The sequence below is a fragment of the Mastigoproctus giganteus genome, chromosome 7 (assembly GCF_048544385.1).
Source record: "Mastigoproctus giganteus isolate SK-2022 chromosome 7, ASM4854438v1, whole genome shotgun sequence".
In the NCBI taxonomy this organism is placed as follows: domain Eukaryota; kingdom Metazoa; phylum Arthropoda; class Arachnida; order Uropygi; family Thelyphonidae; genus Mastigoproctus; species Mastigoproctus giganteus.
In genome coordinates, this window is record NC_143581.1 from 126,592,639 (window position 1) to 126,618,085 (window position 25,447).

Genomic DNA, 25,447 nt, shown 5'->3' on the forward strand with positions numbered 1-25,447 from the left:
GCTTTTGACACTGTTGTGCATGGAAAATTACTGTACAAATGGGAGTTGTTGCTGTTCTTTGGTTTTTAGGAGCATTATCAACTGAGGCCATATTGCTTTGGGGATATGCGGTGGTCATTCCCTGACCTTTCCACATCCTCCGTATTTGGTGGTCATAGGCTCGAAATCCGGTCTAATCAAGAAGTGTGTGCTCTGCACTGCTGCTCCTGCCCACCTGGCTACAGACAAATTAGAGTAGTATGGTATTAACAGTAAGTTGCTACAATGGATAAAAGGGTGGTTGAATGGGAGAAAACAGAGAGTGGTAATCAATGGAAGCTGCTTTTCATGGACTAATGTTATTAGTGAAGTTCCACAGGGTACAGTTTTGGGCCCACTGTTGTTTTGTATATTTATCAATGTTATTGATGAAGGTATATCAGGCTTAGTGTCAAAGTTTGCAGATAATACGAAGGTCAGCAGGGTTGTTAATGAGAGTAATGGCAGTGTGCTACTGCAACAGGATCTAGAAAAGTGAGCAAATGGGCTGAGAAGTGGCAACTGAAGTTTAATGTTGACAAATAAAAAGTACTGCATATTTTTAGAAGTAACCCCACTGGTATGTATTAACTTTGTGGTACTGCACTTAGGGTTGTATAAAATTAAAAAGACCTTGGAGTGATTGTACAGTGAGATATGAGTTTTCTGAGCAATGAGACAGGCTGCCAGAGCAGGCCATGGGGTAGTGTCAATGATATACAGTAATTTTGCTAGCAGGGGAAAGGAGGTGATTATCCCTTTGTATAAGGCAATGGGCAGGCCATGCCTTGAGTACTGTGTACAGGTCTGGAGGCCTCATTTTAGGAAGGATGTAGAGTTACTTGAGAGTGTACAGAGAAGGGCAATAAGATTAGTGAAGGGAACAAATAGGCCCTTTTACAAAGAAAGGCCTAAGTTCTGCAAATTGCTGCGGCTGGAAACTAGGCACCTGTGAGGTGCCTAGGCTCCAGCTACAGGTGATCTGATTGCAGTGTATGCGGCCTTGAATGGGTTGAGCATGCTGAATTCTGATGGAATTCTTCTGCTTGCTCAGATTATGAACCTGAGGGGGCATAAATTCAAATTGAGGAAAGGCAGTTGTAGAATAGATGTGTGTAAATTTGCCTTTAGCCTGCAGGTGGTTAATTGCTGGATGAACTTAATTTATTGGATTTTTTTTTTTACTTTTGAAAGTGCATTGGAATTACTTTGGTTTGGAAAGTGAAATAGAATTAATACATTTATTTTGCTTTAGAAAGTGCAATGTAATTATTAATAATTAAATTAAATTATTAACACTAATAATTATTAGTGTTAATAATTTAATTTATTAACAGTAAATTAAATTATTAACACTGTTAAAAAGTAAATTATTAAGTAAATTATTATAAGAGTAAATTATTAACACTGTTTAAAAAAATGCAATACACTGTATTTTAAAGTTCTTTGCTTTATTTATTTATATTATTTTGTTCAATTCAATTACAGAGTGTACTACCTATTCTAAAATCCTTGTAGTTCATCACCTGGATATAGTTGAGTATATTATATCCTGTCAACTTACATGAATCACATAAGTTGGCATGATATGATATACTAAACTATCACATAACACATCCACAATGCTCAACAAAATCAAAGTACTCAAAATTAATTGTCTTCTTTCACAAACATTTATTAAAATATTAAATATTTACATAGATGTGAGGAAATTTGCCTTTAGCCAGCGGGTGGTTGGTTGGTTGGTCGAATAAACTTCCATCCTTTGTCGTGGAAGTTGATAGCCTAAATAAGTTTAAGGCTCAGCTGGACAGGTATTTCGAATGAACAGAGAGGTGAAGTGGAAGTGGTTAGTTTTTATTTATTTATTATTTTTTTTTAAATTTTTTTTTAATTTTTATTATTATTTTTTTTTTTTGTGGCTGATGCTGCATAAGCTTGCTTTCTTGCATCAAATGCCTCTACTAATGCTAATGCTAATACCCATGCACAATACTATAGATTTTAATACCTTTTTAACATTTGTAATTTTCATTTAAAAAAAAAAAAACCACTTACCCCGTGGTTGAGGCAGGTAACCTGATATGTAACCATTAAAAATAACATTCCCTCATTAACTGTGTTGATCGATGATTAAAAATCTGAAATTTTTTCTACCTTCCTGAATACAGTCAAAACTTTTACTACAATAGTTTCTGAAGGGTTTCTTTATGGTTTTATTATAGAAATTGCATTTTATCTTTGCTATTTGACTTTTTTCTTGAAGAGTAGCATGGAAATATGGGGTACACGGAAATATACATTTCTGTGTACCCCACTGCTAGTAGCTCTCAGTGAAAAAAAAAAAAAAGTAAAGTGCAGCCATTATCAACCCACTGCAGGATGGAAGCCTCCTCAACAATTCCTGCTGAGGGAAATGGACCATAATCTGCCACGCTGGTCCAGTGCAGGTTGGCAGATTGACCGTATTCAGCAGTCAGGGGCTTGAACCCCGGTCTACTCAAAGAGCGTGTGCTACTGCACTCCCGCTCCTGACCACTCGGCTAAGGAGACCGTGTAGCTCTCAGTAGCTCTCTTATACTTAGTTATCCTAATACAGCCCACGTATTTAGCTGTTTTATGATGACTCACAGCAGGCCTTGAAATCACTGACACCATGCTTTCCAGTCTGCTGCATGTACCAATAGAACAAGTGAAAGAATCACTTGCACCTCTGCCTGCAGCTATTATTAATCTATTAGTCCATATATCCCCTCCCAAGCTAGCAGTTTTCCAACCCACCTAACACTGCCTCAATAGCATTAGCAAATATTCTTCCACCATTTCTAGTTAAGTGTATCCCATCCCTGTAGAAACCGTCTTTTCTTTTAACAAGCACAGATCCCACTGCAAAAAATTCTACCCCGTTAGCATTGCACAATCTCTATAGGGCTGAACTGATTGACAAAGCTCTCATGATATACTCCCTCCTGTCGTTCCTGAGCAGAATTGCAAACACTTTCAAATTCAACTCTAACTAGTGACTTTTCCTCAATATTTCTCTGTACTTGTTAAGTAAGTCAGCTGATCTCCTACTCTTAATGTTATTAGTGCCAACATGTACAACATATCACCTTTTGTGTCCTTAAAAGAGGATATCTGCTCTACAACATCATTAACTTTTGCCCCAGTCAGATATACCCCAGGGGCTCACATCTAGTGAGTATGGGCTTGGCACACCCAGGGTCCTGAGCTGGATATCATCATTCTTCTCTTTCTTGGTGATTCTCTCTCTCTCTCTCTCTCTCTCTCTCTCTCTCTCTCTCTCTCTCTCTCTCTCTCTCTCTCTCTCTCTCTCTCTCTCACTGTCTCTCACTCTCTCTCTCTCTCTCTCTCTCTCCCTCAGGGTAATTCAGAATTTTTTTTTTGCCTGTGTTTTTTTTTTTTTTTTTGCCAGCATAAGCCTCAGGCTTTCTTGCATCATCACCATCATCATAACAATAATAATAATAATAATAATAAAATACAATACAATTTTATCAAGAGAATTTGTTTACAATAAATGAAATTATTAAGAAAAGTAAATTTCTTGACAACAAGTTGTAATTCTTCATTTACAATAGTTTTTGCATACAATTTGTTATCTTACAGAAAAGAAAATGATGTAACTATACATAGTACATTCCACACTGCAACGAGAGATAGTAATTTTCTGCATATCTATTCTAATCTATTGTATCATTGTGTATCAAAAATTTTCTTATTAGGAATTTTAATTTGGAGATAGGATAACTTCTCCTGAGCTTGAAATCAACACTAATCAACATGCTGTTTATTATATTCATTGTATGCCTATTTCCAAATCTATTTAGTACCCTAGGGTGTGGCAGAACAATTGCTTTTGGGTTCCTTAAATTAAGTGAGACATTCCTTTGTAGATTCGATTCTTCAAAAATAGTGTTAAGATTTTTCAAGAATAGATTTAACTTCAGTTTTTGAACTAGATATCATATTTTATATTTCAACAAGGATTGCTTTCTCTTATTCAGGTCATTCCAAGAGTTTGTCCCCATTAAAAGTTTCAGAATCTTGCTAATTAAGCTGTTTATTATTGTTATTTCCATTATATTTGCTCTTGCCCATACATTTACTAAATAATTGAGTTGTGAGTCCACTAATGCATAATATAAGGTTACTTTTGTTCTTAGATTTAATTTATTCTTAATGTAGTAAAAAAGTACACATAAAATCTCATTTTCTTGTACAAATTTGTTATATGCATTGCCCAACTTAGACTGTAGTCAATCCATAACCCAAGGTAAGAATGATTTGAAACTTCTTCCACGGTTAGACATTTGCAATTATGGAAATTCTGATCATGTAGGCATTTGTGTTTGTGTAATTTAATAGAGGGATGAATGTCCAAGGTTTGATGAGGAGGTCTAATTACCAAAAATTTTGTCTTTTCAAAGCTGAGTGCTTATTCATTATCATGCAACCAAGTTTGTAAATGTATTACATCCTGCTGTAAATCTTTTGCCATTTTTGTCAGGTTCTTTCCTATTGTATATAAGATTATATCATCTGCATAAATTTTTAAAAAGGAATTATTTATTGGTTTTTAGGAGCATTAGCAACTAAGGCCATATTGCTCCGGGATATGCGGTGGTCATTCCCTGACCTTTCCGCATCCTCCGTATTTGGTGGTGATGGGCTCGAACCCCAGTATAATCAAGAAGCGTGTGCTATGCACTGCTGCTCCTTCCCACCTGGCTACGGAGGCACCTTCTTCGAATATGTCATTTATATAGATGTTGAACATGATTGGCCCTGCATGAGTCCACTGAGGTACTCCTCTCTTTACATTGTATGATTTTCCCTTTGTATTCTCTACTTCTACTGTTATTTTTCTTTTGGTTAAATAACTTGCTAAGAGTTGACTGATTCTTCCCCTAATACCATATTTCTGTAATTTCTGTTGCAATATTGGGTTATCAATTAAGTCATATGCTTTGGTCTAATCTATAAATAAAATCATTATGAAGTTATTGTTGTTTAAATGTAAGTTAAAAGAATCTACTAAGTTCTCTAATAATGTCTGTGTGCACTTTCCCTTCTGATATGAAAATAGAGGGTTTTTTAACAGCCCATATTGATGTAAGTATTTGCTTATATGGGAAAATATATAATTTTCTATTATCTTATTAATAACTGACTATATTGTTACTGGTCTGTAATTGCAAAAGTCATCTGGTGGTCCCTTTTTATATATAGGAATTATCTTAAAAGAAAGTAAATTTGTAGGATAGCTTTCCGACTCTAACATCCGTGCTATAAACTCCACCAAGAGAGCAGAGAACTGCTCTTTGTTTCTCTTTACTTTGGTTACTGAATACTGTCCAGTACATAAGATTTCTTGTTCTTTAACTGTTCTATAATCTTAAGAATCTCAGTATATTGTGGAGTTAAGACTACGCAAGCGTTTACTATCTGAGGAAGACTATCTTGTTTAGTAAAGGAAGCGTGGCAATAATGTAAATTATATCTGTTGAGATCTAATACAGCTTTGGAAAACCTATTTGCAGCCTCATATTGTTTGTTTGTACCATCTATCTGTTCTAATAGTGTTTTAATTTGGTTTTCCCTTGTTTTTTTCTTCCTTGTACTTAACATCCCCATCCCCCAAAGAGCAACAACAATAATAATACCCTAGTCCTATTCCACCTATCCTTTTTGCATAACTTATTTCCTGTTTACCCTGACAAACAAGTCACCAATAATAACTAGCTCCTGTGAAACTAGTGAATTCTACCTTTGTGGTTGCCACTACGTTACCTAATGCTCAAGTGCAAGCTCTGGTGTTGAAGTGGGCAGCTGAGAGCTTGATGAGGCATCCAATTTAATTCCTTCAAGGGCATCTCCCCTGTTCTTTAAGCTCTCATAAAGATCCATAACAATGCTGAGTTGGTGCCTAATATCCTATTTACATCTGCATGTATGCACACACATGCACACTAAAACATCCCTCTTGGTAATATGATGTCCTGTTCCAGATGGAACTGCAAACATCAAACAAGCAAAACATTTCATAAGGCTGCATAATTTGGAGGACAGCCCCCAGTTTTCCCCCAAGCCACAGCACTCGCACTACTTTGAGCCTTTTGCTTTCCTGCTCTGGTCTGAGGCATGATTTCTGTTCAAATTCAATTTAATTAAAAATACTACACTAAACTAATATCCTAATGCAGTAATAAAACTATGCATTGGTTATGCAGCAATAATACATATTATGTAATAATGTTATGTTATTAAATATATATATATATATATATATATATATATATATTGTAATATCATGCTTACATTGTATGTGTTATATTATCGAGCTTACAGTATATGAATTTCATATCTCCTATCAAGAGTTATATGTATTTTGTAGCTTCTCTCAAGTTTACCTTATAGATATTACACTATACCATTATGTTTGTAAGTTCTAAGTAACAGATTTAAGTAATAGATAATACTTAATAAATTTATGTAATGCCAACCTGTGTGATTCAAACTTTTGTGTGATCTAATTGCCAATTAAAACACCAGAATTCCCCTATGCCATGCACTCAATACTATAAAAATGGCAGCAAAATTCGAATGTTCAGATACAAAACAATGACAGCAGAAGTTGACTGTGGTTTCTTAAGCAATTATAGCAATTATAGAGATGTCTGATCATCAGAAAACTTTCAAATAAATTGGAAGAAATAACAGATATGATCACTTGTTACTAGCTATGAAAGAAGGTTGTTTCCTAGTTATCTATAACCACTTAAGGAATTTTGTGAAGATTTAATTCTACTCTGCTTTGTGCACGCAGTAAGCATTACCCACTTAAAACTTAAAACTCAATCAAGCTTTTTTTTTTTTTTTAATGAAAATTCCCAGTACCAAAAAAACATCACTCATTTCAGATTGTTTGCTAATTATTCCATATATACCAGTTCATTATTCTTCCCTCTGTAATCAATATTTTGCCTTTTGCAATCGGGCACTTCCAATACTGGATAACTACCATATGGATCTCATTAAGAGCTGTATCACAATGTCATCACTTCAAATCCAATCAAACCACATCTGTCAGTGTCTCTGCCGTAACAGAAATCTTTCTGTACACATTCATGAGATGTTTGTTCCTTCCACTTATTCCACAGTCAAAAATATGTTAACGATGTTTGCCTCCAGTACATCTGCTGTCAGTCAAAATAAAAAAAAAAACACTGTATTAAAACCATACATACCTCACTAGTCTTGTTGATAAACCATTTCTTTCCCTTTTATGTGGTCGATCAGCACTATCAATCAGTCCACCAAGGGCAATACGGCGGAAAACTCCACCATGGTTCTCTCTTAAGTAATTCATTAATTGACGAATGTCACAATAAAGAGCCTAAAAACAAATATGAAACTAAAACTGATATTGCTCACAAGATATTGTTACATCATGTAATTCTTCTAAAATTAATAATTTAAATAATTATCTGATGACAAATGAAAAGAAAATTTAACTAAAGTAGTGGAGTAAATATTGTAAAAAAAATAATAATAAAATCAACATAATAAATAAAAAAGGGAAAAAAAACCAAAAGAAAAGAAATGAAAAAATTAAAAGTTGAATGAGTTGGGTTACCAAGAAAGTAATTCAGAAAATCATGTATTGTTTCCTTTTGTAAATTGCACACTATCACATGTTAGTTGGTCTCTTTGCAGACTGAGATTAAACACAAAGCTGCACTGGGTAAAGGAAAATCTTAAATAATCTGACCGATATTGCAGATGAATTGAGCAGGTTCCATGCATCAATATTTACAGAAGAAAGAGGTGCCTCCGTAGCCAGGTGGGCAGGAGCAGCAGTGCATAGTGCATGCTTCTTGATTAGAGCGGGGTTCGAGTCCGTGACTACCAAATATGGAGGATGCGGAAACGTCAGGGAATGACCACCGCATATCCCCGGAGCAATATGGCCTTAGTTGCTAATGCTCCTAAAAACCAAACAACTCGAACTCAAACTCAAACAGAAGAAAGATTCTTCACAGTGAGGAGAAACTGTGTAAGTGGAGTTGGAAAGTATGAAATCAACAGATTAGCAAATTTCAGATTAGAAACACTTTTATTTCAAGAAACTTTCAGGCCTAAGGAAAAATAAAGCTCCTTCAGGTTGATGGCACATACCCAGTAATTTTGAAGGAGGCAGCAAGGGTGAAGGAACCATTAAAGTTAATTAAGCATCACTGGAATCAAAAGAAATTCCCCTAAATAGGGGAATTGCTTTTGATTCCAGTGATAAGGTAATATATAAAACATCAATACCTAAAAGACGTTTAAGAGTGACATAGGTAACTACCAAAAGCACAGTCTGACTTCAGTGATAAGCAAACTCATAGAAGCAATGATCAAGATTGCAGTACAGGATCATTTAGATATAAATGGAATTTAAATGGGAAAAAAATCATATCTAAACCAATCTGGACAGCTACTTTGACAGAGTTACTCACGACTGTTTATTTAGATTCCAGGAAAGCATTTGACTAAGTCACATATGAAAGGTTAATGTATAAGCTGGAAATGGTTTGGAATCACTTTTGGGATCTATCCAGTTTTATTAAAGGAGGCAGCAAAGGAAGTAAGCAAAACCTTAGCCATAATTATGAGAGCTTCCTTGGACTCAGGGGAGGTACTCACAGACTGGAGATATGCAAATGTGACCCCAATTCACAAAGGAGGATCACAGGCCGACACAAGTAATCATAGACCTGTGAGTTTAACTTCTATTCCAGGAAAATTAATGGAGGCACTCTTTAAAGAAGCACTGCAGGATCATCTAGACAAGACTTCAGTTATAGCTTGGACACAGCATGGTTTTTTTAAGGGGAAGTCTTGCCTGACCAATTCAACTGGATACTATGATGGAGTCACAAAAGAATTGGATGCAGGGAATAATTTTGATATTATATACTTGGATCTTAGAAAGGCTTTTGATACTGTTGCACATGGAACACTGCTGCACAAATTGGAGCAGTGTGGCATTGGAGGCAAATTGCTGCTATGGATAAAGGGGTGGTTGAGGGGGAGAAGACAGAGAGTGGTAATCAATGGACACTGCTCTTCGTGGACTAATGTTATTAGTGGAGTCCCTCAGGGTTCAGTGTTGGGTCCATTATTGTTTTCTGTATTTAAAAATGATACTGATGATGGTATATCAAGCTTAATGTCCAAGTTTTCAGACAATACAAAGGTTGTCAAGGGCACTACTGACACTATGCTGCTGCAACAGGATGTGGAACGGTTGAGCAGATGGGCTGAGAGGTGGCAAATGAAGTTTAACATTGACAAATGTAAAGTACTACATATGGGAAACAGCAACACCCCAGAGCAACGTATCAACTCTGTGGTACTACACTGACAGTGGTAGAGAATGAAAAGGACCTGGGGGTAATTGTACAGGCAGATATGAAGTTCTCTGAGCAGTGTAGACGGACTGCAAGAGTAGCTCATGGTGTCTTATCAATGATATACAGGAATTTTTCTAGCAGGGATAAGAAGGTGATTATTCCCTTGTATAAGGCAATGGACAGGCCACACCTTGAGTACTGTATACAGGTCTGGAGGCCTCATTTCAAGAAGGATGTGGAGCTGCTGGACAAGTACAGAGAAGGGCAACAAGATTAGTGAATGGAACAAAGGGGTACTCTTATGAAGAAAGGCTTAAGTTTTGCAAATTACAGTGTCTGGAGACTAGGCACCGGCGAGGTGATCTGATAGAGGTGTATAAAGCCTTGAATGGTTTGAGCATGCTCAATGCTGATGCGATTCTTCCTCTTGCTCAGAATAATCACCTGAGAGGGCATAAATTCAAATTGAGGAAAGACAGATGTAGGATAGACGTGCAGAAATTTGCCTTTAGCCAGCTGGTAGTTGGTTGGTGGAACAGACTTCTATCCCTTGTTGTGGAAGTTGATAGCCTAAATAAATTTAAGGCTCAGCTGGACAGGTATTTCAAACGAACGGAGGGGTGAGAAGTCGAAGTGTTTTTTTTTTTTTTTTGGCTGATGCTGCATAAGCCTGCTTTCTTGCATCATATGCCTCTACTAATGCTAATGGTCCAAAAAGCGGCAGTAATGTGTTAATGTAGTAAAATACAAGGTCTTACACTTGGGGATGGAACAGCAACCTTAAAATACCGTATTTCCCCATGTATAAGACGCTCCCATGTATAAAACGCACCTTAATTTTGGGGACCGAAATTTGAAAAAAAAATATATTACATAAAGTTATTGAATTCAAGTTTTATTCATCATAAAATTCATACAACTCCTCATCAATGTCAAAACTCCCATCCATTAACTTGTCTTCCTCTGTGTCTGATGACGAATCACTGTCTTCATATATTGCCTTGTCCTCAGTTCCATCTATGGCATTTGAAATGCCACACTTCTTAAATGACTTGACAACAATCTCAATCTTGATATTATCCCAGGATCTTTTCACCCAGGTACAAACTTCTCCTATAGTTGGTTTCTTCACTCTTTCTGCTGGTGTCAAATTGTCCCCAGAAGTCTTCATCCACTGGTTCCATTCGTTTCTCATGGCAGCTTTGAAGGGTTTGTTAATGCTAACATCAAGTGGTTGGAGCTGGGATGTCAAGCCTCCAGGTATGACAGCAAGTTTTGTTTTTTGCTCTGCAGCAATCTTCTTTGTGTTTTTTGTTATGAATTTCCTGAAATGATCAAGCACCATTAGGGCAGGTTTGTGTAAGAGCCCACCTGGTCTCCTGCTCCAAACTTTCTCAAACCAGATCTTCATCCCATCCAACCCTCATCATGTACATGAAAAATTACTCCTTGAGGAATGTCTTCTTTTGGCATTGTTTTGCGTTTGAAAATCAGCATAGAAGGCAGCTTGGTTCCATCGGCACAACAAGCTAGAACATCTGTATAATGGCTCTTTTCATGTCCACTTGTCTTCACAGTTACAGTTTTCACCCCCTTCTTATCAACAGTTCTGTTACTTGGGACATCGAATTGAAGGGGGACTTTGTCCATATTTGCAATCTGTCCCAACTCAAACTGATATGTTTTCCGACACTGAATAACAAAACGATGAAATTCAAGGACCTTCTGCTAGTAGCTTTCAGGCATCTTTTCGGCAAGTCTGGTGCATGTATGCATGCTTAGTCCATTCTGTTTCATGAACCTGAAGCACCAATTGTATCCTCCTTTGAAATCAGTAACTTCTTTTTCATCAGCAATTCTTCTTGCCTCATGCTGAACCAACTTTGAGGACACAGGAATTCCAATTGCCCTTTGCTCTTCAATTAATATCTTCAATTCGCTCTCTAAATCAGGCCATTTTGCTGACTTGCCTTTCATGGCCTTCTTTTGCCGTGGTGTTTTCAGTAGGGTTTCTTCTTCCCGTAGCCAGTCTTGGATTGTTTTCTCAGTTGGAGGAGGACCAAACGCACGATTTCCATTCACTTTTGCAAACTGGATCACTTTTAACTTGAATTCAGCACTGTACGAAAATCTTTTCTGAGCAATTTCTGGGCAGAACGTGGCAAAACGTAACATAATATACCGATAACGATAACAAGTGTGAAACAATGAGAACAAAAACAACAAGCACGAAAAAGCAGGAAATATAAGTAAAAAAATCTACAACCACTGTATAAGACGCACCCAGTTTTTAGACCCCAAATTTTTTGAAAAAAGGTGCATCTTATACATGGGGAAATACGGCAGGTTATACAAAATAACTGCAGCTGAATTAAAAATGGTAGAAGAGAAAGCGATTTTGGAGATACAATATGGTTGAATATGAAGTTCAATGTTGTTGTTGTTGTGGTGTTTTATGGCGCAAGGGCAACTTAGGCCATATTGCGACTCCCAAATCAATTGAATTTACATATAAGAACTGCTTGTACAGTAGTCAGAAACAGTCATACATTTGAATTTGTTTTAAATAGAAAAAGAATTCAGAGAGATTTGCTTCTTTAAATATGATGCTACTGATAGACAGAGGTATGAAGTTCAATGAATAACAAAGGCAGGTATCAAAGAAGGCATGGTATCCTTCTGATGATTTATCACACATTTGCTTGTAGAGACAGAGCAGTCATAATCCCACTGTATTTGGCAACTGTAAGACTGCACTTGAAATGCTCTGTTCAGGTAACAGTGGTTGCACCTAAAAAAAAAACTGAGTTTCTTCAAAGTGTCCAAAGATGGGTGGCCAACACATCTAGTGAGATTGGCAAAAGGACACCAATATGAGGAAAGACTTTGAATATGAAGGCTAAACAGCTTAGTAACTGAATGCTTTAGAGGAGACCTAACTGAGGTATAATAAAGTTCTGAGAAGAAAAATAAAATGAAGGAGAGTGAAATTTTCATTGCTATAAATCATTCCAGAAGTAGGGACCATAAATTCAAATTATAGGTGAAGAGGTTTAGACTGAATTGTAGGAAGTTTTGTTTCAGCCAACAAGTTAGTGCGCCTCCGTAGCCAGGTGGGAAGGAGCAGCAGTGCTTAGCACACGTTTCTTGATTAGACCGGGGTTCGAGCCCGTCACCACCAAATACAGAGGATGCGGAAACGTCAGGGAATGACCACCGCATATTCCCGGAGCAATATGGCCTTAGTCGCCAATGCTTCTAAAAAACCAAATAACAACAACAACAAGTTAGTGATTACTGGAATATGTTGCCTCTGTGGATGATTGAAGCTGACAGCTTGATGAGATTCAAAGGAGAGCTAATTAAGCACCTGCAAAGAGGGATCAAACAAACAGTTTATTTTATTTTATTATTTATTATTGTTATTTTTTGGATGGTGCAGCAAAAACCTTGGGTCTCCAAGCACTATAATGCCTAATACTTACGGAACAGTTCGATTTTTTTTTTCTTAAATTAAATTCTTCTATTTTCTGTGATTAACAGAAGTTAAATGCAAATAGTAAATTAACATTTCACCAATTAATTAATTATTCTTTAACTAATAATATATAAAAGTTACTGCTTTCGCCTCACTTCACTGCACATACTGCAAATTTTTGCAATACAACAGGCCCTCATTATGTGGGTCGCTTTACGCTGTTCTTATATTATAACCCGTATCTCCCCATAACGCTATAATAATTCACTATAACACTCTCTTACCAGTGTACAGGTTGAATTTTTGAATTAAATTTTACAGATAAATTTTTGGCATGTTTAAAGAAAATGTTTCATCATGTAGTTGATAACATGAGAATGAATAGCACAACAGCTTTAAAACATTTTCCCATGTCAAAATTTTCTCTCATGCTGAATTAATTGCAGCCCAGTGACTTGATATGTAGTTCCAAGATCAACTTTTTAAAAAATGATGGAGATAAGGAATGTGCAGTATTGCTTAATATTTGCATTATGTGCATTTATCCAAAGTCTAGTCATCACTTAGTACAATGTTAAACATTGTCCGTAACGGACAGTTTACTCAAACATAGTATCATAATTAATGCAACACAATTACATTTTCGAAGAGTTAATAGTGGCAGATAAGAATGAGAAAGCAACAACGTCTGGTCGCAGTAAGAAAAAGAATAAGTTTGAAAATTAAATTAGATGTTTTCAAGTGAATCAATTCTGGTCGACAAGTGGATGTGTGCAATAATTTAGGACTGGCAGGTTCAACTATAAGAACAATTATAAAAAACAAAGAATTAATTTCAGCAGCAGGAAAGACAGTTGTTCCATTGAAGGCAACTAAAATTGGCTAGGGCCAGGCCAGCTATTATGATTGAAATGGAGAGGCCCTAAATAATTTTATTGAAGATAATATCCAACACAAAATTCCATTAAGTTCAATTATTATTAAAGAAAAAGTGATTAGCTTATAAGATCTGAAGAAAGCGCCCCTTCGAAAAAAAAAAAATGTGGAACCATTTAACGCTAGTAAGGGCTGGTTCGATACATTTAAAAAGCACTATAACCTACACAACACAGCAATCCAGGGAGAAGCCACAAGTGTAGATCAAGAAGGAGCCGAAACTTTCAAAAAAGAACTTGTTAAAATTATTGAAGAGGGGTGTTATATTGCTCATCAAGTTTTTAACACAGATGAAACAGGACTTTTTTTGGAAATGAATGCCTAAAAGAAGTTTCGTACCAGAAGAAGAAAAAAAAACATGCCAGGCTTCAAAGCAGTAAAGAATCAGTTGACTTTGTTGCTGAGTGGTAATGTTGCAGGGGAATTTTAAATTAAAAGCCTTTTTAGTTTACCATTTGGAAAAATCCAAGAGCTCTTAAAGGTTTCACTAAATCAAACCTACCTGTAATTTGGAAGGCTAATAAAAAAATTTGGCTAACCAGGCTTCTTTTCGTTGATTAGTACTCTGAATTCTTCTATCCCACAGTGGAAAGATATTGTGCGAAAAATAACCTTAATTACAAAGCAATTCTGATCGTGGACAATGCACCACGGCATCCAAGCAAAGTGAGCTTAGAAGGCTTGAACAATCACATAAAATTTTTTTACATGCCTCCAAACACTAGTGCAGATCAAAGATCACTAGTGTTAAAATTATTGAAGAGGGGCGTTATATTGCTCAACAAGTTTTTAACACAGATGAAACAGCACCACACTTCTGATCCAACCAATGGACAAAGGTGTTATTGCCACATTTAAAGCTTATTAATAAGGAACACCTTTTCCCAAGCTATTAAAGCCATTAACACTGGTGAAAATGTACGGAACCTAAAGGAGTTTTGGATATCCTACAACATTGAAACTGCCATCTACAACATTTCAAGTGCTTGAGATGAAGTGATTCAAAAAACAATGAATGGAGTGTGGAGGAGAGTTTGGAAGAATTGCATAAAGAATGTCCCAAGAACCTGTTGAGAAAGTTGATTCAGTTGAGAAAGTTAAAATGCAAATTTTTGAGTTCTAAAAAGAAGCAGGATTTTTTTTTTTTTTTTATGAAAACCCCAAACACGAGAAGTATCAGAAGCTATAGTACCATGCTTGGGTTGGAAGTTGAGAAGAGGAAAGAAGATATTTGTTGACATCAGACTTGAACTTCTGTAGATTGTAATTTTCATGAAATACGTATGAAGGTTGTTCCAGAAAATGGCAGTTGCATGAATAAACAAGATGAAGAGTTGGTTCTGTGAGTTGTAAGTTGGACAGTAAATTGATTTTGGCTGGTGTTCAGACTGTTTTGAAAGAGAGAGCGGGAATTATAGAAGCCAATTCAGAAGAACAGTGCCATGGAAGAATTTGTAGAAAATTCATGCAGCAGAAACAGTACATCTATGAGACAGCGAGTGGAGAGACTCTGTTAGAGAGGAGTCATTAAATAACCTAACTGCCCTCTTCTGAATGGAATCTAGAAGCCTGAGAGAGGTTTTGGGGACACCGCCCCAGATGAGGGAACAATATTCCATGGCAGGGCGGATTTGCGATTTGTACAGAGTGAACAGCTGTTTGAAGAAAAGTAACGCCAAGAGCAAAAGAGAAAACCAAGTTTTTTAGATGCAGAGGAAGAAATATTTGTAATGTGCTTGTGCCAAGAGAGATTACAAGTCAGGGTAATCCCCAAAAGATATATATCATTTGCCTAAAAATCAGAGTGTCACCAAAGATAAGCATAGGAGCAGAAGAATCCTTTTTGCGAGATATAAGAAAAGACGGAGATTTAGAAGGATTTAAAACAACTAAGTTGTCTTTGCCCGACTGGAGAATTACCTGGAGATCGGCATTTAAGGAATTGGTAGCGGATATTTGAGAAGTTGAGGCTGATTGAGCAGGGCAAGATTTCTCAAAATGGAAAGTGCAATGCAATGTGATATGATCAGCAAAACTATGGATAGAATTTCCAGTCAATGGAAGAAGGTCATTAATATAGAAGAGGAAAAGAGTGGGGTAAAGAACTGAACCTGGGGACACCAGCATTAAGGGAGAAGTTAGAAGCTAGAGAACCATCTACCATCACCCTCAGTGAGCAATCAGAGAGAAAACTGGATAACCAATTACAAAAAACAATTGGGAAACCACAAGACAGAAGTTTGTTTAGAAGACCTTTATGCCAAACACAATCGAAAGCCTTTGAGATGTCAAGAGCAACTGCTTGTGTTTCACCAAACCTTTCCATTAAAGTTGCCCATAAATGGGTAACATAAGCCAGAATATCACCAGTGGATTGACACTGACGGAATCCACACTGGCGATTGTTGATCAGACAGAAGGTTTCTAGGTAGTTTAAGAGATGGTGGTTAATTGATTTCTCCAGTACTTTAGAAAGAGTAGAAGCAATTGCAATGGGACGATAATTGGATGGGAGGGATTTGTCACCCTTTTTAGGAACTCGTTGGATATGCGCAAATTTCCAAGTAGAAGGAAAAACACCTTTGGAATAAGAAATTGAAAAATGGCAGCAAAGAGCAGGAGTAAGTTCAAGAGCACAGGTTTTGAAAAGAAATGGAGAAATACCATCAGGATCTGGAGCTTTCTTAGCATCAAGAATCGTCAAAATCCTTCTGACGTCCTCTTGACAGAAGACCACAGGAGGCATTGAATGGAGCGTGTTGGGAATGGTGGGAGGTGTTTTACCAAGATCATTAATACATGAGTTGGAAGAAAAATGGGAAGCTAGCAGGTCAGCTTTATCCTTGGCTGAAGTGACAACAGAACCAACTGGTTTTACAGAGGTGTGAGCAGAAATAGGCAAAAGTTGTGGCCAATAGCTTTGGCAAGAGACCAGAATGCTCAGCTACCATTAGGGCAGGAAGCAAGTTTTCTACTCTTAGCCTGTTCAAACTCTAGTTTGGACTGATTAATAACTGCTTTACAATTGTTGCGAGCTTTGGTGTAGGCAGAAAATGAAACTGAAGAATTAGAAACAAGCCAATTACGATATGCAACGTTCTTCTCTTGAACAGCCTTAGCACATTTATTGGAAAACCAAGGATTAGATAAAGGATGAGATTTTAAAGTGGTGTGTGGAACAAAGGATTCCATTCCTATAAGAATAATTTCACTGACATGATCTGAGAAACATTGACATCTGAAGTTTTGAAATAGTAATCCGACCAAGGAAATGAAGAAAAGAAATCGCGCAAATCATCCATTTTGCATTCCTGTAATGCCAAACAATACGAGGTTGGAAATAGCTATGAGATAAAGGCTCCATTGGTGAAGAGACAATCATCAAGCTGTGATCTGAGGTACCTAAAGGATCAACCATTTCGACCGAGTACTTAGAAGGGTTGTTTGTGAGAAAAAGATCAAGCATGTTGGCTATATGGTTAGGATTGTCCACTATTCTTGTAGGTAAATGAACAATCTGTGCGAGGTCATTAGTAATTGTAAATGCCCAAGGAATCACCAAGGAAAATTACGTCTCTGTTAAGAAAGTTGGATTGGAAAAAGTCAAGTTGCAAAGAGAGGAAGTCAAAGAGTTCCAAGTGATTAGTGGAGTTGGGAGAATGGTAGAGACAACAGATGAATTTGACACAGTGAGGTAGAAAGATTTACCACGTCTCTGATAGGGAATATTGGAACAGCCATATGCACAAGTTCCACCTTTGAGGAGAAAGGAATCATACAGCAAATATTTTGGCAACTGAGATAAGTAGTGGTTGAATCAACCGATAACTGAGATTCTCTCAGAAAAAGTACATGGGGTTTGGCAGACTGTAAGTGGAAATGAACATTGAGGCTAGAACTGAGACCACATATATTTTTGAAATGAACTAGGAAGTGTTTGGGAGGTTTAGATCTCTTTGTGGATATGTTAAACAACAACTACACTAAGTCGTTGTTTGCTTTTATTTGTTCTTTGCTTGTGTTGATGTTAGTTTATGTACATGAATAAATGTTTTATATACAGTTAACCCTTGTATAACACAGTAGTTTGGTTCCTACAAAATATCGTGCAATGTGAAACCACGTGTTGCAGAACTAAGAACTAGTACAAAAAGGTGGTTACGTTCCAAAAGCTAACCGAAAAAATGCCATTTTTTTATAACTATCGGAAACTTAATTTTTATAGTAGTAATAACTTAATATTTTAACTTTATTTTTATAATATTAGTAACTTAAATAGCAGTAACTGAACAAACATCTTACCTTACAAACTGTGATACTTATATGTGAAATAATGTACATTCATTTAATTTACTTCCTCTTCATCGCTGCTAAGCACAATCTCTTCTGCAGCATGTAGATTTCGTGTACCTTCTGCTCTCTTTAAAAGTCACGAACTGCACTCTTCGCAGTAACAATTATTTTTTATGATCTCAAACAAGCACAAGTTAAACCCAGGGATCTTTCAACAAAATATAGTGGGCCTCCGCTTTAAATGATACATGAAAATCAGAAGAATATTTTCCGGTTAGCAAAATAAAAATAAATTTACTCTTACGTATATAGCTTAATTAATACGTACTATAATATGTACATACTAATTGATATTTCTGTTCACTGACTTTTTTTTTTTTTTTTTTATTGTAATGAGTTTCTGAAAATTTATTTATGTTTTTTATATGACTGAATATTTCAGGGAAGGGGAGAAACACATTTCACAATAATAACGTGAAAACCCACAGAATTCCAGCTATCAAAACTATAACAAATGCAAAAAGATTGAGTTTACATTCCATTTTAACTGATTACACTAACAGAAAAGACCAATAAACTGGAAAGTGCAAAGTGTTTTTACTGTTTTATGGTAGTGACCTCCAGAAATGTGTTTTAGAAAAATATCATGAAGACGATAACGACTTGCGAGTCAACAGCAGGGATTCACAAAAAGAAATGGAAACATCGAAAATTACATCTAACATAATAGCAGGGGTTTCCCAGCACAAAAGCTCAAAAATACCATATAATGTGAGATTTCTAGCAATTCTCAAACTGTGTTAGAGCGAAACCTTGTTGTAGAAGTACTGTATTGTGCAAGGATTGCCGCAATTTATCAATCATGTTAGAGAGAAACCTTGTTGTAGAAGTACCGTGTTGTGCAAGGATTTCCGCAATTTATCAATCATGTTAGAGCGAAACCTTGTTGTAGAAGTAATGTGTTGTGCAAGGATTGCAACAATTTATCAATCGTGTTAGAGCGAAACTGTGTTGTAGAAGTACCTTGTTACATGGGGGTTGCCTGTAATTTTAAGATTTCCTCTGATTTATAGCACAGCACAAAAGTAAGTCTTTGCTTTTAGCAATGAATTCCAAAGTTTTAATTTTCAATCATTATTTACAAATAATTTTCAGAATGCTAGGGATGTCAGAATGTTGATTTTTTTTTTTTCAACATTCCAAAAATTATGGCACATTGAATGGATTATCTGAAATTTAGGTGGCAACAAAAATGTTAAAAAATTTTTGGGTTAATGCATTTGAAAAATGGGTCCACCTTTTCTATATACAATGATAACACACAAAGCAAATACATGTTGACTATAGCAAATATCCTGAATCCTTATGCAAACCACACAGTGTCAGAGTATTAAAGGATAATGAGGTTAGTAAGATCAGAGTAACAAAGGATAATGAGGTTAATAAGATAAGAGTAACAAAGGATAATGAGGTTAATAAGATCAGAGTATCAAAGGATAATGAGGTTAATAAGATAGGTCTCACTGTCAATGGTGAAAAACAAAAGCCTCTTATTGAAAGATGTTCTTATGTTGACAAGGGGAATTTTGTTTCAAGTGGCCACTTTCTCTTACATGATTTCTTTTGACATTAATTTTCAAAGAAGATTTTTGTTGTTGTTATTTGGTTTTTAGGAGCATTAGCAACTAAGGCCATATTGCTCATTTCCTGACCTTTCTGCATCCTCCGTATTTAATGGTCATGGGCTCAAACCCCAGTCTGATCAAGAAGCGTGTGCTAAGCACTGCTGCTCCTGCCCACCTGGCTATGTAAGCGCCTCAAAGAAGATGACTTGAAGGTAGAATGCACCCTAAACAGTGGCAGAATAAAACTGAAGGTGTCCTTCATTGCTATAGGAAGCTCCACAAATTGAAGGAACAGCAAGCTAAGTAGATGTCACTCAATACTTGCTTCAAACTGAGGGATCTAGCAACTCTTCTCATTTTGGCTTCAGTATCCCAGCCATTATGTTCAACTAAATGAATCACCATCTTTTTTTTTTTTTTTTTTTTTTTTTTTTGGTAGTTGTTGGCACATCGGCTTCTGTGGCCATAATGCACCTCCCAAGGTTTTTGCAGTACTTTTATCCAAGCCCGAGGCAGGATTTGAACCTGCGACCTTTGGGTTCCCAGACAGGCACTTTACCCACCCGGCTAGCCCAGTCGGCTGAATCATCATCATTCTGTTTCTTGTTTCTTTTATACTGTATATACCTTTTAATTTCTTAGTGTTCATTTAAAATTATCTTTCATTATAATAAACACACACACACACACACACACACACACACACACACACACACACACACACACACACACACACACACACACACACATATATATACAGGTAGTTCTCGACTTTACGAGTTAATTCATTCCTAGTGTGCGCTCGTAAAGCGGGAATTTATTTCCCATAGACATGATGTTAAAAATAGGGGTTACGTTATCAAAAATGAAATTAGTTAGCTGATTAGTTTTTGTTTAAACAATAACTGATTTATCCAAAGAAATTAAAAAGCAGCCTGTAAAATCAAGCAAATTATAATAATAAATAAAATATTTATGACTTAAACTTTAAAGAATGTTAATTCTTCATCATCGACTAAATGCACACTTGTTGATCACTTATTATTGGCTTGGTAGTCCTTCGTTTGTTGCACAAGGAGTCTTCTTCAGAAATGCTTCAAGGGGCATTTGTTTCCAAGATAATCTTCTATTTTCTTTATAAATTTCAATAGATGCAAAAGCATTTTTTAACGGAACGCACAAATTGCAACTAACAAGTTTATGAAGCTTAAAAAAAAAAAAAAAGGAATGAAGAAACGATTCTGAAAATTTATTTATGTTTTTTATGCAATCGATGATTTCAGTAAAGGGGAAACACATTTCGACATAATAACGGTTCTAAACTCAATGTTATTGCAAATGCAATAACATTGAGTTTACTACCAGTTTATAATTGCTTTCAGTAACAGAAAAGCCCAATAAACTGGAAAGTGCAAATTGTTTTTATTGTTTTATGGTTGTGATCTCCAGAAATATGCTTTAGTAAATATCACAAAGCCATTCAAAATTGGTTCTTATAACAGAACATATGATAACGATGAAAGTGTAGTGCATTTTAGTGATTTGAATTGATAACTAATACATTTTACACTATAAAAACAACCTTTTAGAGAGTTATATAGCGAAAATTTCAACTTCCAAGGTCGTGGAACGAATTACCAAAAAACAATGTGTTATTGGGTTCACATTATGATATGATGGTGTCTCTGGAATAGAATAATATCGTAAAGCTGAGTGCATTGTATTGTATAGCTATGCACGTTGTTTGAAATGTGGTATTTATGAATGTTTAACATTAATTTTTTGCAATTAATGTTCATATTTTCGATTTTCTAAAATTACTTTGAAAAAAAAAAAAAAAAAAAACTGGTAAACCCGGGAAATCGTAAAGCAAGAACTGCCTGTATACTCTCCAGTACTATTATTTATTTGGGTAGGACTGTCTCAGATCACTATATCCTTAATCACTACCTTTAAATTAAAGGGAAATTCATTTTAATTTAATAAATTTTCAATTAAGGAATGACTTTCAAAGAAAGCATGATTTTGCAAAATGAGGAATTAGTGCTGTATAATTTATGAGCTGCCTGACCAAAAAAAGTCTCTTCATTCATTCTAAAAGAAACAATGATTTCAACTAAACAATCCTTATAAGTTATGAAAATTTAAGATAAATGAATAGCAACCATAGCATTAAATGTGGTGTATTGTTTCAGCACGTGAGATGAGTTGAGATGATATGAGATGAGATGAGAGGAGATAATATGAGATAAGAGAAGATAAGATGATTCAAAGCATTACCATATTTTCTTGATTCTTTAGTTCTTTTTGTGATGTAACTAATCTTGTTAAGAAAGATTTAAAGGTATATGACACTACTATCTTTTCTGTTCCTTTACTTCCAGTATCACCATATCCAACACCAAAATTATTTGAATAACCATTTCTGTAACAAGCTTCATGAACTACACCAGTACTTGTTCTTTTCTGACCTAAACAAAATAAATAATTATGATGGACTTAATGAATTTTAGTTAAGTTAATTTTGTAATTGATTTAAAAAAAATAAATAAATAAATAAAAATCAAAACAAACATCCAGCACATTTTATCCTTAAAATTTAAAATAATAAAAATAATGTTTATGAAGACACTGCTGTTGAGATTGAGGTTTGATGATGTAAGAGCTGCTAATGTCATATTACTCCTGTTAATATGCTCTGAAAGAAAAGGTATAGGAATATTAAAAGGCTATTGTACACATGAATAAATTTCAAGATTCGTGCTAGTTCCTACGATGTGGTGTAGTGGCTTGGACTCAGGGGAGGCCCCCCTGTGCAAATGAATCCCCAATTCATAAAGGGAGATCAGAGGATGACACAAGTAATTACAGACCTGTTAGCTTAACTTCTGTTCTGGGAAAAATAATGGAGTTGTTACTATGAGGAGTGCCCAAATTGCACTCCTCATAGAAAGCTATTTTTGAGGGGGGGCCAGGATATATGAGGCCGTGTCCTATATTGCCACTAGACAAACACATTAAGGGGAGTTAGAGACAATGGTGCCTAAAAACAGCATAGCTACTTGATGATGAAAAATATTAGGAACACCTAGGCTCCCTCCACTGGTAAGCATCGTAACAACTGGTGCCAAAATGACCAGGACTATGTTTTGAGCGGGATGAATGACTGACTAACTCGGGATGATCTTCCCCTGGACCTTGAAATCGTGACATCTGTTACCATGAGCAGTATGAAATTTTTGGAGAAATAAAATAAATATTTATTTATTTATCTAGAAGGAAGGGGATGAATCAGATTGGTCCACTTGAGATCGATGGGTCAACTGTTGATGACCCTGCTCGGGTAGCTAACAAACTAAATGAATATTTTGCATCGACATTCACACATGAGGAGTTATTCAGCGAGGGGAATGCCAGAGGTGTATTCAACTCTAGCAGTAAGCTAGAGAATCTTGTAATAACTGAGAGCAAAGTGAAGGAGAAATTGTTGAAGATAAACACAAGAAAGGCACCTGGGGTGGATGGGATCTATCCAGTTATATTAAAGGAGGCAGCAAAGGAGGTAAGCAAACCCTTAGCCATAATTATGAGAGCTTCCTTGGACTCAGGGGAGGTACCCATTGACTGGAGATGTGCAAATGTGACCCCAATTCACAAAGGGGGATCAAAGGCTGACACAAGTAATTATAGACCTGTGAGTTTAACTTCTGTTCCCGGAAAATTAATGGAGGCACTGGTTAAAGAAGCACTGCAGGATCATCTAGACAAGACTTCAGTTATAGCTAGGACACAGCATGGTTTTGTTAAGGGGAAGTCTTGCCTGACCAATTTGATTGGATACTATGATGCAGTCACAAAAGAACTGGATGCAGGGAATAACTTTGATATTATATACTTGGATCTTAGAAAGGCTTTTGATACTGTTGCACATGGAAGACTGCTGCACAAATTGGAGCAGTGTGGCATTGGAGGCAAGTTGCTGCTATGGATAAAGGGGTGGTTGAGGGGGAGAAGACAGAGAGTGGTAATCAATGGACACTGCTCATCGTGGACTAATGTTATTAGTGGAGTCCCTCAGGGTTCAGTATTGGGGCCTTTATTGTTTTCTGTATTTATAAATGATATTGATGATGGTATATCAGGCTTAATGTCCAAGTTTGCAGACGATACGAAGGTTGGCAGGGTTGTCAAGGACACTACTGACACTATGCTGCTGCAACAGGATTTGGAAAGGTTGAGCAGATGGGCTTCGAGGTGGCAAATGAAGTTTAACATTGACAAATGTAAAGTACTACATATGGGAAACAGCAACCCCAGAGCAACGTATCAACTCTGTGATTTTGATTTTGATTTGGTAGTTATTGGCGCATCGGCTTCTGTGGCCATATTGCACCTTCCAAGGTTTTTGCAGTACTTTGATCCAAGCCCGAGGCGGGAATCGAACCCGCGACCTTTTGGGTTGCCGGGCAGGTACTTTACCCACTCGGATCAACTCTGTGGTACTACACTGACAGTGGTAGAGAATGAAAGGGACCTGGGGGGTGGTGGTGCAGGCAGATATGAAGTTCTCTGAGCAGTGCAGACGAGCTGCAAGAGTAGCTCATGGTGTATTGTCAATGATATATAGGAATTTTTCTAGCAGGGATAAGGAGGTGATTATTCCCTTGTATAAGGCAATGGTCAGGCCACACCTAGAGTACTGTATACAGGCCTGGAGGCCTCATTTCAGGAAGGATGTAGAGCTGCTGGAACGAGTACAGAGAAGGGCAACTAGATTGGTGAATGGGACAAAGGGGTTCTCTTACGAAGAAAGGCTTAAGTTTTGCAAATTACAGTGTCTGGAAACTAGGCACCAGCGGGGTGATCTGATAGAGGTGTACAAAGCCTTGAATGGTTTGAGCATGCTCAATGCTGATGGGATTCTTCCTCTAGCTCAGAAAAATCACCTGAGAGGGCATAAATTCAAATTGAGGAAAGACAGATGTAGGATAGATGTGCGGAAATTTGCCTTTAGCCAGCGGGTGGTTGGTGGGTGGAACAGACTTCCATCCCTTGTCGTGGAAGTTGATAGCCTAAATAAGTTTAAGGCTCAGCTGGACAGGTATTTCGAACGAACAGAGGGGTGAAGTGGAAGTGGTTATTTTTATTTATTTATGTTACTTTTTTTTTTTTTTTTTTTTTGGCTGATGCTGCATAAGCTTGCTTTCTTGCATCAAATGCCTCTACTAATGCTAATGCTAATGCTAATTTAAAAACATATAAAGAAGAAATACACGAAAGGAAAAGGAAACATTTGCTGGTGTTTCAAGAAGTTAGCAGAGGGAATTATGCTGATAGGATTCTTCCTCTTGCTCAGATTAATAACCTGAGGGGACATAAATTCAAATTGAGGAAAGAAAGTTATAAAATAGATGTGCTGAAATTTGCCTTTAGCCAGCAGGTGGTTGATTTCTTGAACAAACTTCGATCCGTCATTGTAGAAGTGAACAGCTTAAATAAATTCAAGCAGAACTAGACAAACATTTAGAGCAAATGGATGGGTGAAATGGGAAGGGTTTTTTTTTTTTTTTTTTTTTTTGGCTGATGCTGTATAAGTTTGCTTTCTTGCATCATATGTCTCTACTGATGCTAATGCTTCATTATTTTTATTTAGCATTGATGAATGATTAATATTT

At 36.4% G+C, this 25,447-nt stretch overlaps 1 protein-coding gene across 1 annotated transcript in view; it reads right to left on the minus strand.

Moving 5' to 3' along the window:
• Positions 1-25,447, minus strand: part of unc80 (unc80, NALCN channel complex subunit) — a 1,843,891-nt gene that overhangs the window by 1,421,643 nt on the left and 396,801 nt on the right. Inside the window, exons 15-16 of the mRNA XM_090378420.1 lie at positions 22,053-22,243; positions 7,290-7,438 (exon numbers count right to left, since the gene is read on the minus strand). Coding sequence (XP_090234546.1) covers positions 7,290-7,438; positions 22,053-22,243 — 340 coding nt within the window. The remainder of the gene's footprint in view (positions 1-7,289; positions 7,439-22,052; positions 22,244-25,447) is intronic.